This window comes from Callospermophilus lateralis, chromosome X (genome assembly GCF_048772815.1).
Source record: "Callospermophilus lateralis isolate mCalLat2 chromosome X, mCalLat2.hap1, whole genome shotgun sequence".
Lineage (NCBI taxonomy): Eukaryota > Metazoa > Chordata > Mammalia > Rodentia > Sciuridae > Callospermophilus > Callospermophilus lateralis.
The window spans coordinates 64,226,528-64,241,999 of NC_135325.1; the positions used below are offsets into that span (position 1 = coordinate 64,226,528).

Below are 15,472 nucleotides of genomic sequence, written 5' to 3' on the forward strand. Positions count from 1 at the left end.
CAGCAACAACTATTACCTACAATTGTATAGTAAATATGTACAGACTGAGAAAACAGGAGAGAAACTGCTTTGAGACAGCTAGTAAAGATGGCAAACATCTATCTTTGTAAAAGTGGACATGAGCCAGCATCTTTTTCCCTGCTTGATAACTTGTAATAGTTTAATTTTGTCTGAAGTGACGAATATCCATCCATACTTATAAAGCACTCATTGTTTTCTTTGTTGCTTCTACTGCTTCCCACTCACCATCACCTGCTTTCTTCTCTCATCATTAGTGTTTGGATGTTTTGTTTTGTTTTTCTTTGTTTTCCCTACCCCTTCTTATACCTAGATGCTGGGAGACAGAAACCTATGTGAGACTTCACAGAACTTCCTCCACTGGCCTGAGATGCTGTTTAAATCTGGTATGTATGGGGTTTGGTGAGAGCACTGCATGGGGGTTGTGCCTGAACTGCTTCTAGATCTGCCACTAAATCATTATGGAACCTGGAACAAATTTCTTCTAGCTGGACCTCAGTTTCCTCATCTGTAAAATGTAGGAATTATATTTAATTATTTCAGGTTATTTTCAGCTACATTCATCAATCAATAATTCTCTTTGGTGGACGAAACAGCCTCTTTTTGGAATATGGAGCTTTTGAGGAAATGTTTTCCAGTGAATGGGGATATTAATAAAATTTAAATTTAGTTTATTAAAGCTTTTAGATGGTTCCTTTGATAAAGGAATTCAAAATAAGTGTATTCACTCATCATGGTACAATATCTGACACCCACAGATTCATAGACACTTGGCACAGAAAAAGAAATATTTATGCACCCATGATATTGAGGAGGACTAAAAATTATGTGTGGATAATTTCAGCTTTGTTTAAAAGGAGGTTCACAAATTCACAAGGTTAAGGGATGCAGTATTCTGGTTATCATTTGTGTTCACATGAAACAAATTATTCTTCTAGTTTCATTGTCAACACCGGGTACTAGCTTTAAACAGGCATTATCTAAATCCACCAATAGTCAATTTGAGAACTACTTGAACTAATCCTGACAGTGGGAGAAATGGAGAGTAGGGATACAAGAGGCCCTAGTTCTAGCCCTCAGTTTTATGATCTGTAAAGTTAGATTAAGAAAGGAAAAGGGAACTTCCCACAAACGCTACGGAGGGCCACCTCTTCACTTAGGCTCAACATTCCGACTGCTCAGCATTCCATGGAGGGTGCCCATTATTCTGAAATCTATGATCACCTGTTGCTTTCCGTTTAGTTTTCTTCCCCTGAATTCATGCTCACTCAGTGTAGGTGTGTTGTGTGTGTTTAATCTTGTAAGAGTCTTAAAGCATGCCCACTGATTTTCAGACAGTTTCTCAAGGAAAACAAACTTTTAAACAGCTTTTAAGTGCCTGGAAAAAGCAACGACCAGTTGCCCGGCCAACCACTTCACCCCGCCCCCCACCTTGCCGGAGTCGGGCTAAAGCTACGTCACCCTCAGCCCGCGGTTCCTGGTCGTTGGCTGCGAGCGAGCCGGGACGGGGGCGTGGGGCGGTTGGGACTGTTCCTTCACAGACCTAACAGTCCGGTTGGCGGCTGAAGGGATCCAGGCCCCAGGGCGTCCGAACCGATGGGATGGGGGAGAGGCAAGTAGCGAGGTTGCCTGCTGTAGCCCTCAGAACGGCTGTAGGGGGAGGCAGGGAAGCGTTTATAGCTCTGAGAACCATCTCCTCGAAAGCTCTAAACCGCGCTGCGGTCGGACGAGAACACCGGCATTTCGGAGGGAAGGAGATACATTTGACTACCTGGTCAAAAGGGCGGGGAGGCAGTATGAAAGACCAGGCGTCTCTGGGTCGCCTGGCTTCAGGTGATCGGACTGATTGGGTTTCTCACTAATTCCCTCAGTTTCACATTGTGTAGATGGAGGTCTTGACAGACTAGTGGGGGATTTCGGTGAGGACAGAGCTGGGAAATATTTTTACGAGCTAACAAGGACCGGAAAAAGCCCGAACCGCGACTATTAAGTTGTCCAACTGACAATCTGGCGGGACCGGGATGGTAGTTTCATTGACTCTCGGAAGTGAAAGACTCTTCGAAGAGATTCATTCACATGGATAGAGTGAGGCAAAAGGAGGACAAAAAAGGAGGAGACGGGGCATAAGCTCTGAGAAAGTGAACTTCAGCTGAACATGAGGAACATTTCTCAAAGCATTTTCGCTGTCTACAAGCACACACTATTGCCTCCGCAAGCTCTGGGCCCTTTCTGTTTGGCCATTCCAACCGCAGGATGGTTGACCTTTTGATTAGATAACACCTCTATTGTTTTATTCCCCCTTGTCTATGATCACCTTTTATGATCCCCCCACCCCCGCAACGTTATTTATATATTCTTTTGTGGTCAATTCAGCTGATGCTTTAGAAATTCTTTTTTGGTTAATTTTAAGTATTAACACCTTATTTTCATAGATATGATTATTGGGACTTCTATTGTGCGTTTAAAACACAGTAAGCTTAATTAAAATGCTAACAATTAGGAGCCTCTAATTTCCAGCTTAGCACCCCACTCATGCTATAGTCCCAAGCCTTACAGTATAAAGCAAGGTTAATTAGCTCTATTCAAAGCTAGTCACCGTTCATTGGAATAGACTCAGGTCTTAAAGAGGGAAATTTTCCATTACCTTAGATCACTGATAGTTTATTTTTTAAAATTGTTTCAACAGTTTTTGTTTCCTTTCTTTCTTTCCAACCCAATTTTGTTCTTAAGAGCTGAAATGAAAACCCTTAGTGAATATTTTGTATAAACAAATGACATATTTGTAAGAGTAGAAAAAAGGACACAGTCCTTTTCTTATCTAGAGTGAAAGAAAGTAACAAACTGGGAAGGGCAAAACCAAAATATTTAGGTAGATTAGATAAATAATGTAAATATTAATTAGCTAAAAATAATAGTCAAAGTTATCCTGACTGCATACCAAAATCCATTTTCCCCAAAAGTAGTCGTTTTTAGGTCATGTTATAAAAATCATGAAAAACACAACTATGCATATTAAATTAGGAAATTCCTTGTTCTTGGCACAAGCATGTAGCACTCCATTGTTCGATATACTCTAATGAAATGAAATGGTTTCTATTTTTATTTTAACAAACTTTCTTCTGAAAGCCAGAACTTCCTTAAGTATTTTTTTTACTAACTTCATTTTTCCTTTTTTTTTTTTTCCCACAGTAACTGAGAAAACTACACATTTCATTCTTGGAGTCCACCCAAATTTCCTTTCCTTTATCTCCTACCCTCCCCTCTGTACAGCCTCTGCTACCCTCACAACTGCTGGATCTGGAAGACTCCTTGCTACTTTCATCGTGCTTTTTAAGACAAAAGATAATCAGACAGTAAGCATTAAAATTTTTTGAGATGTTCCTATTCCCTTAGTAGCCTTATTTTTCAGTCTGGGATTGTTCAACAACTATATACCTCCACTTCTTTTTGGAAGCTCTAAAACTGTGTTGCCCCATGCAGTAACCATTAATTTCAGTAAACTAAAATTAAATACAATTAAAATTCAGTCCCTGAGTCTCACTAGCCTTTTTAGCCATTTCTGTGGTGTGAAAGAGATTCAAATTTAAACCCAGTTTGCTTTTATTTTCCAAGAAATTTTCTTTAATAAGCAATCTTACAAATAATAAACAAAAATTTTGATAGTGATGATCTCATTAACGTCAAATCCAGTTTTCATTAGCAGCAAGGTAAGGTTAAACACAAAATGCCCTACAGAAATTCAAGAAGTGGCTGTGCAATGCAGGGCCTTAGTAAATTAAGCTAAGTGAAGAAAGGGAAAACATCACTATAACATTCATCAACTTTGGTCCCACTATTTAGGCTGGCAAAGTGAGACCTAAATTCACTTTTTTTTTTTTTTAGATAATTTGTTTAGCATAAATACCAATGATTAACATTTTGCAAAAACAATTCTGGCCTCTGGTGATTAGACTGCCTGGATTTCTCACAGTCATAAAAATCAGTTAAATAAAAGGGAAAAGCAATTGATTCAGAAAGCATCTGCACTATCACAGTCTTATTTTTAAAACTGTCATTATTATGCCATTTTCTGCATCTTCGCTAGAGTGCATTTTAAGAGCTGAGTAGTACAGCTTGGACACTTCAAGCTGCAACAAATTGGAGTTTCAAAATTACCAAAAATAATGATTATTCATATTTTTGTGATGAATGTTTTACCTTTTAGAAAGTATTTCCTTTCTTTTTTTTTCTCCTCATGAGTCTCACAAAACATTTTAATATAGGTAGAGCAAATATTATCACTTTTTTTCTCAAGTTTTCTTTCTTTATTGGCTTCTTTGGTTTGACTTTGATGGCACCTGTTGTATGAAACTCTTTTCCTTGTATTCAGCATAAACTTTTTAACATTTTACTTGTTGAGTACGTAGGTTAATTAACAATATTGTGGTTTTGATCCTTCTTAGTATATTTACAGTTCCTTTGGGATAGAAGTTGAGTGTGATATTTGAAATTTTTTATTTTATGAAACAGGCACTCAAAATAACAGTTTAATTATTATGTAATGGTGGAATATTTCCCTTCAAAATCCTACACACTCTAACACATGCTAATTGTAATTCAGTCTGTATGAATAGATAAAGCCTGAAGCTGATTAATGTCTATTATTCCATTATTAGGTATTCAGATTATCAAAGTCTTAAACTTTGGAAGATTTATCCATTCTGAGACATGGAACAAGTGTTTCATCATTTCCAACAAGGTCCAACCGTGACATCCTCTCCCACTGAAGTTCGTTTGTGGATAGAAGGTAAGATGTACTGAAACCTTTCAGAAGCTTGTCTTTCCTCATCACACTTCATCTTCTTTTATGTGCCCAGATTTCAAAGAATATTCATACATAAAAACACATATTATTTTGTAGTCTTTTCAGAAGATGTTTCAATATTAAAAGTTTGCACCTAAAATATGTAATTTAGGGTCACAAGATTATGTTTTAATAAGCATATCAAAAGAATAATTTATTTTTATTAATGTCTTCTTGTATGAATATTGAAATTAATATATTAACTAAACTTTAAATTAGTATATTAATGTGTGAGTTTAGAGTTAAAAGAATTAATATATGACTATGGGAAGCAACCAAACATTCTAAAATAAGGATAGTAGAGGAAAAATATAGCATGATAATATATAACATTTACACTTTTCTACTAGAAGAAACCAGTGCTCACTGATATTTCTGGGCTGTATAAAGGAATAGGTATGAAAGGAGGAGTTAAATGCACTTAATTTTATTACTAATTAAAATTTATTACACTTGATTAATACTTAATGCTTATAATCTTTCAAAGCAAATGTCATGGCTGCCTCCATCACTTTTTCACATTAACAGACACACACAGTGAATGTTTATTGATCCAGGAAGAAGGGGAGATCCCAAGACTTTATCACGTCTCTTTATTAGCATCAAACCAATGAGTACTTTGAGATAAATTAGCAGTTTTTAGTATATTTAAGTACAGAAACTCTTCTAAAGATAATTAGTTACTATGAGGCTTTGCATTATTGCAGTATTTTTTTCTTTACACTGTTATAAATAGTGATTACTAAAGATGGTTTAGAATATTCTATGTTAAGTAAACAGAATTAAACAATTCATAGATAAAAATAACATTATTACCAAATTATGGAATCCTTAAAGTTTTGATTCTCTGTAAAACAGCTTCAATGTAAAAAGATTTTTCTCACATTAAGTTGAAATGGTACAGTTATCTAGCACATTAATATGAATAAAAATTAAGTATAAAATAATATAAGTTTTGTCAAAATTATTTTTATGCAAAGCCACTTCAAATGAAGACAAACTTGCATTTTTTGTTCACATTTTAGTTCTAATTTAATATATATATACACACACACACACACACACACACACACACACATATGGACTTTTATTTTATTTTATTCATTTATTTATATGTGGTGCTGAGAATTGAACCCAGTGCCTCACATATGGTAGGCGAATGCTCTACCACTGAGCCACAATGCTAGCCCTAGTTTAGTTTTTATGACAGAAAAATTAAGACCTCTGTAACCAATCTCACTCATTAGTGTATAAGCAGGTGCAATACATAAATGGAATAAGAACTTGGATCTTGCATTTGGAAGGAAATTCCAAGTTTTCCCAATTGCTATCACTGGTTTTATTTCTGATTTTTTTCCCCTCTAGTTTCCCAACTTTGCATTCAGAATCTACTGAAAAGACCACTAATGCAAGAAGATTTATATTTCTCTGTGCTCACATAACACTTCATGCACTTCTCAAAGCACTTTCTGTCTGTTGTATTTGTGTGTATGTGTTTATGTGTGTATTCATGCATTTATGCACTCATGTTTTATATGTTCCTTATCAAACTCTAAATCCTTTGAAGGCAAGATGTAACATTTTTTGTCTTTGCATCTGATAGCATCATTGCAATGTCCTGCAAAGAGTAGATGCTTAATAAATATTATTATTGACAAAATAATGAATTTAATATATCCCATCTCAAGTTTTTCCTGTAAAATTGCCTTTGTGGCCAGAAACTTCCAAGTTGTCAAACATATTTAACTTGTGCTTGGTAACAGGGGCATATTTTAATCAGTCATTGTAGAATAATATAATTCAAAAAGCATGCTATTAATTATAGGCATCTAGCCTCGATGATTTCAATTTTCTCATCAAATATAAGATTAAAGATCCTTTACTTGCTAGTATCCTATCTTTGAGTTGGTCTGAGATTCATAGTAATATATAAAATTGTTTTAAAGGTGAAGGATTCAGTTATCTAAAGAGGAAAACCTATGATGATTATACCGTTTTGACTTACAGAAGACCTTTTCTATGGCCAATTTAAAGGGAAAAATGGAAGCAAGCTAACAATATTTAAACTAAACATGCCAGGGGATTTGCAGGTAGATTTATTTTAGCATATCCAGAAAATCATGTTATATAAACATAAGTCATTCTGTGATCATTATTCTTTTAACATTGTATATTGAAGTTTGGGTACAGTTTGAGACTCAAAAGTACTTTTGAAGAATTTTCTCTGATTTTGAGACTTCCAATGTTTGTAAAAACTAGCATGTTCATTTGTTATTAAACAAAGAAATTTCCTAGATTTTGGTAAAATAGATGTGTGATTCAAATTTAACAAAGAGAAATCCTAAATCATTTGAGAGAACATAGACTGAGAATTTAGAGACCCCAGTTCTAGGCTTGATTGATCCACTAAATCCTATGTTGATCATAGATAAGTCATTTGACTGTTAGGAATCAGGTTTCTTTTTTCTCAAGTTGGCAACACAGATATACATGTTCAAGAGGTGTATAGTAATGAAAAGTAAAGAGAAATAAAATATTTTGTAAGAGTTAAAATGCAAAATAAATGTGAGATGTATCTTATCATTTTTCTAACTTTATCTTACTAAAATTAACTATTATTATGTTGGTGGTGTAAAGTTTGGCATACAAAATTATAGTATCAGCAGCACAAACATATTGTTTCTCTTTATGAACCTTCTTGAATCTCACAGGTTTGTAAGATTGCTAGCTGTATCTACATATGGATTTAAATAGCATAAACCAGGTAGGTATACCATATATTAGAAGGCATTAATTAGAATTTAATTTGTTTTGACAACATTTATTGGTTAGAAAGTGATGAACTAAACTGGGGAACTTATAAAATTAGAAAATTATGAATTATAAAAATACTGGTCACTTTATGACTTTTTGTTCCACTTTTGAAATATTATCATATTGTCAAAATCACAGGCTATTCAAGATGTATTTGGCAGGGGAACAATTCCACTATAGTGACTATGACAATATTGAATGTATCATTCTGTATGTGCTTTGTGATTAAACTGAAGGGCTGATCAAAGGGTATAATTGTTTCAGTTGGAAAAAATAAGTTTTTGTTATCTGTTACACAGAATGGTGACTATAGTTAATAATAATGTATTATATATTTCAAAATTTGAGAGTAATTTAAAGATTCTTACCACAAAATGGTGTTTGAGGTCATGGATATGCTACTTTGATTTATTCATTCCACAATGTGAATGTATATCAAGTATCACAATGTACCCATAAATAAATGCAACTATGATTTACCATCTAAAAATAAAATAAAACCCAAAATACTAAAACATAATTAAGAAAGGTAAGTATGAAAACATTAGGAAGGGGACCAATGTAATCATTGTGTATTATTCCCTGAAATAATAAAACATAAACCACATAGATTTGTGGTGTGATTGAATATAATTCCCAAATTATGAAATCTAATGCTTTAAAATGAGAGAAAATTTTAGGGGAGGGGTAAGATTCATTCAAATGACACTTAAATTATTTCTTGGAGATAACTGAAAGAGTGGCAGTACAGATATAGAGATTATTTGGGGGAACAAAACCAGATGTTATCCTTCCTCTAGATCTTTATCTCTCTACTTAAGCATGGGGATGGAGATTTGGCTCTGATAATTTAACACTAGTTTGAAGTGGTACCTCTATTTCTATAGCTTTGAAACAAGGCACCTTAGGGTAGAGTGGGAATGCAAGAGAATAGTGGAATACAGGAAAATGAGATCCATAGAACAAAAACTAAGGTGGAGAAATTGCCATTGAGAAATAAACTGGTATCAATTTTATATTTGTCCTAATTTATTATTTCTTCTCTTGGTGTATATAAAGGACAATTAAGTTTATTGGCATTATTTTAAATCACACTGTATGTAATGTCATTTTATCTCTAACATATCCAAACAGAACTAAAGAAGACTAATTGAAAAATATTGGAAAATTATTAGGTAAAACAATCTTGCAGTTTCTTTCACATGCATTTACACCATCTTGACATGTACCTCTTCAATTAATAATTCTTCTCCCCTACCCCCACTCCTGCTCATCCTCCTCCTCCTCTCTTTCTTTATTTTTTGGTATGAGGGATTGAACCCAGGGGCATTTAACAACTGAGCTGTATCCCCTTTTTTTTGTTTTGTGTTCTTTGTTTCTTTGGTACCAGGGATTGAACTCATGGGCACTCGATCAGCGAGCCACATCCACAGCCCTATTTTGTATTTTATTTAGAGACATGGTCTCACTGAGCTGCTTAGCACCTGGCTTTGGCTGAGGCTGGCTTTGAACTCAATCCTCCTGTATCAGTCTCCTGAGCCATTGGGATTATAGGCAATAGCCACCATGTCCAACTATTCTTCATTTTTATTTATTTCATTCTTATTGTTTTAATTATTATCTGGTCACGAAGCCTCTTATTATTTAAAGAATAAGTCCCCAAAGCCCTCTAGCTATAGTAATAATAATCTATAACATAATAATTGTTGTGACTAGTATAGAATTGAAAACAATACCCATTTAGATTGCCATATGTGAATTTTGAGATCAATTAAAATATAAATTATTTTAAAACTCTGTATTTTAAAAGCTATTTATTTATAACTTTTAACAAATATAAATTGCAAAAATGAAAATCATGAAACAACACCCAACACTCTTTACCCCAATTCACCTATTGTTAACATTTTATCCCACTTACTTCATTTGTACATGTTCTCTTGTTCTCTCCACCTCACATTTTATTTTTCTGGAACATTTAGAGTTATGTTAGTACATAATGCTTTGCTGCTGAATTCTTAATGCTATATTTTCCTAACAATAATATTTTTTCTTCTATTCCATAGTATAATTATCAATAATTTTATCAATATACTTTTCCCCTAAATAATTATTGCTATATTTCCTAAGAAAATAATAATTTTCTCACGTATCATAGTATAGTTATCAATAATTTTATCAAAATTATCAAAAATTTTAATTACTCCTTCATTTTTAGTCTAATTTTGTGAATTAGTTTCATAATGTTTTCAGCATTTCTGTTCCTTTCAGCACAACTTCCAGTTTTAGATTAGATATTTCATAGAGCTGTCAGCCTCTTTTAACAAAAATATGTCCATAGCCTTTGTCTTTTATGATATATACTTAGAAAAATAAATCCACCTATTTTTAAAAATAGAATATTCCTCATCTAGGTTTGTCTGATGTTTCTTTATGATTTGATTAAAATAATAATTTCTTAGCCAGAATATGGAATAGGTGACATTGTTTCCTTCTTAGGATATAACCTGTGGAAGCATATGATATATATTTGCCTCTTATTGGTGGTGCTAGTATTGATATCAGGTTAAAGGTATTTCTTGACTTTGACACAACACAATCACTGCCTTTTTCTCCCTTGTAAACAATAAATAGTCTGTGGGGATACACTTTAAGATCATGAAATATTCTCTTTATCATTGACTGTATATCCATATTTAGTATCTTAAAAGAGTAAATATTTATGATCTCAGTTTCTGTGGATCAGGAATTCAACAGTGCAGTGGTTATGTAGTTCTGGCTTACAGTCTCTCAGGAAGTTGCACTTAAAGTGTTATATAGAAGCTGGAGTCATCTGAAGGCTCACCTGGGCCTACAGAATCCTCTTCCTGATTGTTCATCTTCATGCCTTCCAATTAGTGCTAGAACTGAGAATACCTTAGTTATCTTGCCACATGTAACTCTCCATAGTGCTACTTGAGTGTGTTCATGACAGGACAGCTGGGTTCCCCCTAAAGAAAGTGATCCTAGAAAGAGAGCACGAAGAGAACAGTATCTCCTGTGACTTAGTCTTGGAAATTAACACAAAAATCTGCATTTTTAAATGATATAACGATTTTTACTGTTAATGTATAATCTGGCGCATGTTTTTACAAAAGGTCATAGGAACTTTCCCTAGCATAAGTGTGGGAAGACAAAACAGTCTTTTACTGGTGGTTTGGACCTTCTTCAAAGCATATAATGGCAATGCATGTAAGTACATACAACATTCACACTCTAAGGAAGGGCTTTTAAGAACATCACTGAAAAATGCCAAGCATATTTACTATCACAAGTTTACAATGCACATTGCCACAGTTAACCATTACCCTAACCTTTATTTGATGTATTTTTCTCTGTGGAGAAAAACTGATGTTGTTTCAATTTGAGTTTTTCTTTCTTGAGATTATTCCAGACTTCTTAGTACCAGTTTCCTCTATTTAGAACATTTATGTCAATAGAATTAAAGATAAATACTCTCACAGATGGAAGATTTAACCATCATCTCAGTGCTTCAGCCTATTCAACATAGTCATAATCCTCAATGCTTCTTTCTTTCCTGATTTATTAGTTCTGTAATTGACAAAATATATAAAGGTTCCTGATATACAACATGATATTTGATATGTGTATATATTATGAAATGACCCTAAGAATCAAATTAATTAAAGTATCTGTCACCACACTTAAATACCATTTGTGTAGATGTGTATTGTTGAATTTTTAAAATAGAACTTACTGTATGATACAGCAATCCCACTTCTGGGAATATATCCAAAGGAAATAAAATATTGAAGTGATATCTTTACTTCCAACTTCTGGGAATATATCCAAAGGAAATAAAATATTGAAGTGATATCTTTACTTCCAGTGTCATTGCAGCATTATTAACAATAGCGAAGATATAGAAACAATGTTCAGCAATAGATGAATGGATAAAGGAAATCAATCTATCTCTCTCTCTCTCTCTCTCTCTCTCTCTCTCTCTCTCTTTCACACACACACACACACACACACACACACGTGCACACACTTGCACGCACACACAGCCATATTATTCAGCCCTCAAAATAAGAGATTTCTGCCGTTTGCAACATGATGGGTGAATCTGAAATACATTATGCTAAGGTAAATAACTAAGACAAAAACAAATGCTACATGATCTCACTTACCTGTGGAATCTTAAAAAACATAATAAGTTCATAAAAGCAGAGGGTAGAATGTTGGTTGCCTGTGACTGAGAGCTGGCAAAATAAGAATTAGTCACAGTGTTGACTTTCAGTTGTGAATAAATCCTGGGCATCTAACCCACAACATGGTGATTATAGTTAGTGTTTAATGATCTGATATTTTTAACTATTTTAATAGATTTTCTCACAGTGTTGGTAGGCTTATATAATTTATAAAGTATGACAAAGAGTCACTGAGGTGACGATTTATATCAAAATTGTGGTCATACTAATAGAATGTGGCATAACTGAGTCAATCTCTTCTTTTGATTTTGTCTAGTGTTCTATTACATGACTTTAGCTAAGTCCTCCTAATATATCAGCAAAATCATCAATAAGACATAAAGCTAGAGATTTCTAAGATTTCATCTAATCCTGACAATGTATGTTTACATTGTAATTTGATAGTAAGAGAGCTCAATTTAAACTCAAGTAAACACTTGCTGTTTGCTGGAATCATCAGAGCATCAATCAAATTAGAGACTCACTATTAAATGTGTTTGTGGAGGTATATAACACAAGTCAGCTAAACTATGTTATGTCATTTGTCAAAAGTATAAACTATTTCTATTGATTTATTGACAATTTTATTATCTTACATTTAGTTCATATTCTTAATTAGGGCATGATGCAATTTAATTGATGATTTTATTAATTTTAGAAATGTTAAAATCAATTTTTATGTGAAAAAAGTGCTAGTAAATTCTCAGATGAAACTTTGTTATCCTTCTCGGTAAGTTGTGGAACTCCTCTGAATAATTTCAAGCTAATTTTTATCCCCTTTACTATCTTCCCATTATACCTCTACTTTCTATCATTTCTTATTCAAAAATTAGATTATGGTTTAGTCATTGACTGGTTGTATCATGTAAAGGAAAATCTGATGCAAGTGTAATTGAAACCCTAGTTTGAAATTTTAAATGTTGAGGTTGTATTATGTTACTTGACTAACTAGACCACACTAGGGTTTCCAAGGCTATTATGGGAGAATTAGTTCTCATAAATTTTATCCATCAATCGTTTCCTAAACTTTTGGCCTGATCACCTCTAAAATCTTAATTCACAATAAAGATTTGTTTTATAAAGTTTACAAAAATGTATTCATAACATTTTCTTTCTTCAGGAGATAGTGGGATATAATTATGATGATATAATATTTATAATAAAGCCCAGGCTGTATAAAGCAAAAACATAAGGAAAAGATTAGTTTTCTTGATACTACCATTTCAATTAGATAGAAAGAGACCAACTTGTTTTCATTTACAGTGTGTATTGCTTCTTTGACTAATAGTAAAGATGAAGCTAATATATCAATCTTTGATAATACAGTACAATGCATAAAATTACCACTTAGTTATTTCCAGATATCGTGATCCAGCTTTATTATAATAATTTATTTACTTTCACATTGTAAATTGGGTCCTTGGGGATTTTCCTTAGCTCTCAGAGTTCAATACACTGGTTTTATTTAAGTCTGTGTTATAATTTTCAATGACCTATGATAGTGCATAGGAGATGACTTCTTAATCAGTTAATGTACTCAAATCCTAACCCATTTATAAATCTGGTGAGACTGATAGACTCTTTTAAACTGTACATTTTCTCTCTATTTGAACTTAATGTCTGTTAAATAGTTTCTACACCAAGATAATAGACAAAGAAAACACAATGTATGATGAGTAGCTCTTTGACCCTTTTATTCTCTAACTTCTCCCATACTTCTAACATACTTCTATTCAGGGAAACTAAGCAATCTCTTCTAAATAGGATGTTAGAATTTAATATCATATATAAACAGAGTAAGCATAAAGGTATAAAGTCTAGAACCAATTCCCCACATGAAAAATAGCCATTGCCCTAATGGTTTTTGGAGTTACTAGGGGATTAGGTACAACATATATATATATGTGTGTGTGTGTGTGTATGTGTGTGTGTGTGTGTGTGTGTGTGTGTGTGTGTAATATTATAACAGTGATAGTTATCACCAGTTTGAAATAATTTGCCAAAAATTTTTATTGATTTCATCAATTCCATTTTGACTCTTTGAGGACTTTCAATTTTTCCTTGAATGGGTGATGACAAGGTGGTTCTGTTTACAATAATCCCTATATCTCATTTTATAGTTTTCTTCTAAAGTAACTCTTTGAACAAATATTATGAGGCTTGTATATTTCCCCCAGTCCATAACATGACCTCAACAATCATGAGCTTCTGAATTTTTGAGTAAGCTAAGTTAGTGATCTTAAATTATTTCTTGTAATGACTTGTTTCTAAAAGGACTGAGAATATCTCAATATTGGGTTTTTTAATTGAACAGTGAGTTCCTAATAAAGTGAATCATAATTATTTCAATCAAATTTATATACACATATTTTGAACCCAGTATTTTCCTTTGGTAATGAAAGAAAGCAGAAGTTTCTGTTTTATTTACTTTTGTTTAAAATAGATTTTATTCTTAAGGAGTTTTAGGTTCATACATAATTGAGATGCAAGTACAGAGTTCACACAAATTGCTCAAAACACTCACAGCCTTCCCCACTATTGATACTCTGTACCACAGTGGTATATTGTTACAACTAATGAACTAATATTGACACATCATTGTCAATCAAAGCACATGGTTTGCATTGGGATTTACTCTTGATGTGGCACATTTTATTGGCTTTGATACATCTAAAATTACTAAGATCTAGCTGGACTGGTGGAGCACACCTGTAATTCCAGTGGCTCCGGAGGCTATGGGAGGAGCATCAGGAGTTCAAAGCCAGACTCAGCAAGTTAATGAGGCCCTAAACAAGTTAGGGAAATCCTGTCTCTAAATAAAACCGAAAAAAAATGGCTGGGGATGTGGCTCAGTGTTTAAGCTCCCCTGGGTTCAATATCTAGCATAAAAAAACAAACAAAAACACCCCCCCCAAAAAAAAGAAAAGAAAAAGAAAGACAACTATTCACAATTATAATATCATATAAAATAATTTCCTTGAGATACAACCCCTTTCTATTTTCCTGGTTCATCTCTCCCTTGGTTTTAAATTTCAAATTTCACCTGTCATTGCTGGCATATAGGAAAGTGACTATTCAGGGGTAAAACTGTATCCTGCAAACAAGTATTCATGTATTTCCTCCATGAAATTTTGTTGTCAATTTGTTTCCATTTTTCTTTTTTTTAAAGCTTTCTTTTTTTTTCAAAGAGAGAGTGGGGGGGAGGGAAGGAGGGAGGAAGAGAAAATTTTTAATATTTATTTTTTAGTTTTCGGTGGACACAACATCTTTATTTTATTTTTATGTGGTGCTGAGGATCAAACCCAGCACCCCGTGCATGCCAGGCAAGCACGTTACTGCTTGAGCCACATCCCCAGCCCTGTTTCCATTTTTCTACACAGATGAACATGCAATCTGTGAATAGATTGTCTTAATATTTCCTTCCAAATATTTATGCATTTTCCACCTTCTTCTCTCATTTCATTAGCTAGAACTTCTAGTATAATGTTGAAAATGATTGATTAAAATATACATTCTTCCCTTGTTCCTGAATTTAAAAGGAATGCTT

The 15,472-nt window shown here is 33.4% G+C and overlaps 1 protein-coding gene across 1 annotated transcript in view; it reads left to right on the top strand.

Moving 5' to 3' along the window:
- Positions 1–1,619: 1,619 nt before the first annotated feature.
- Positions 1,620–15,472, top strand: part of LOC143638576 (uncharacterized) — a 452,770-nt gene continuing 438,917 nt past the window's right edge. Inside the window, exons 1-2 of the mRNA XM_077106457.1 lie at positions 1,620–1,851; positions 3,289–3,371. Of these exons, the coding sequence (XP_076962572.1) occupies positions 1,620–1,851; positions 3,289–3,371 (315 nt within the window). The remainder of the gene's footprint in view (positions 1,852–3,288; positions 3,372–15,472) is intronic.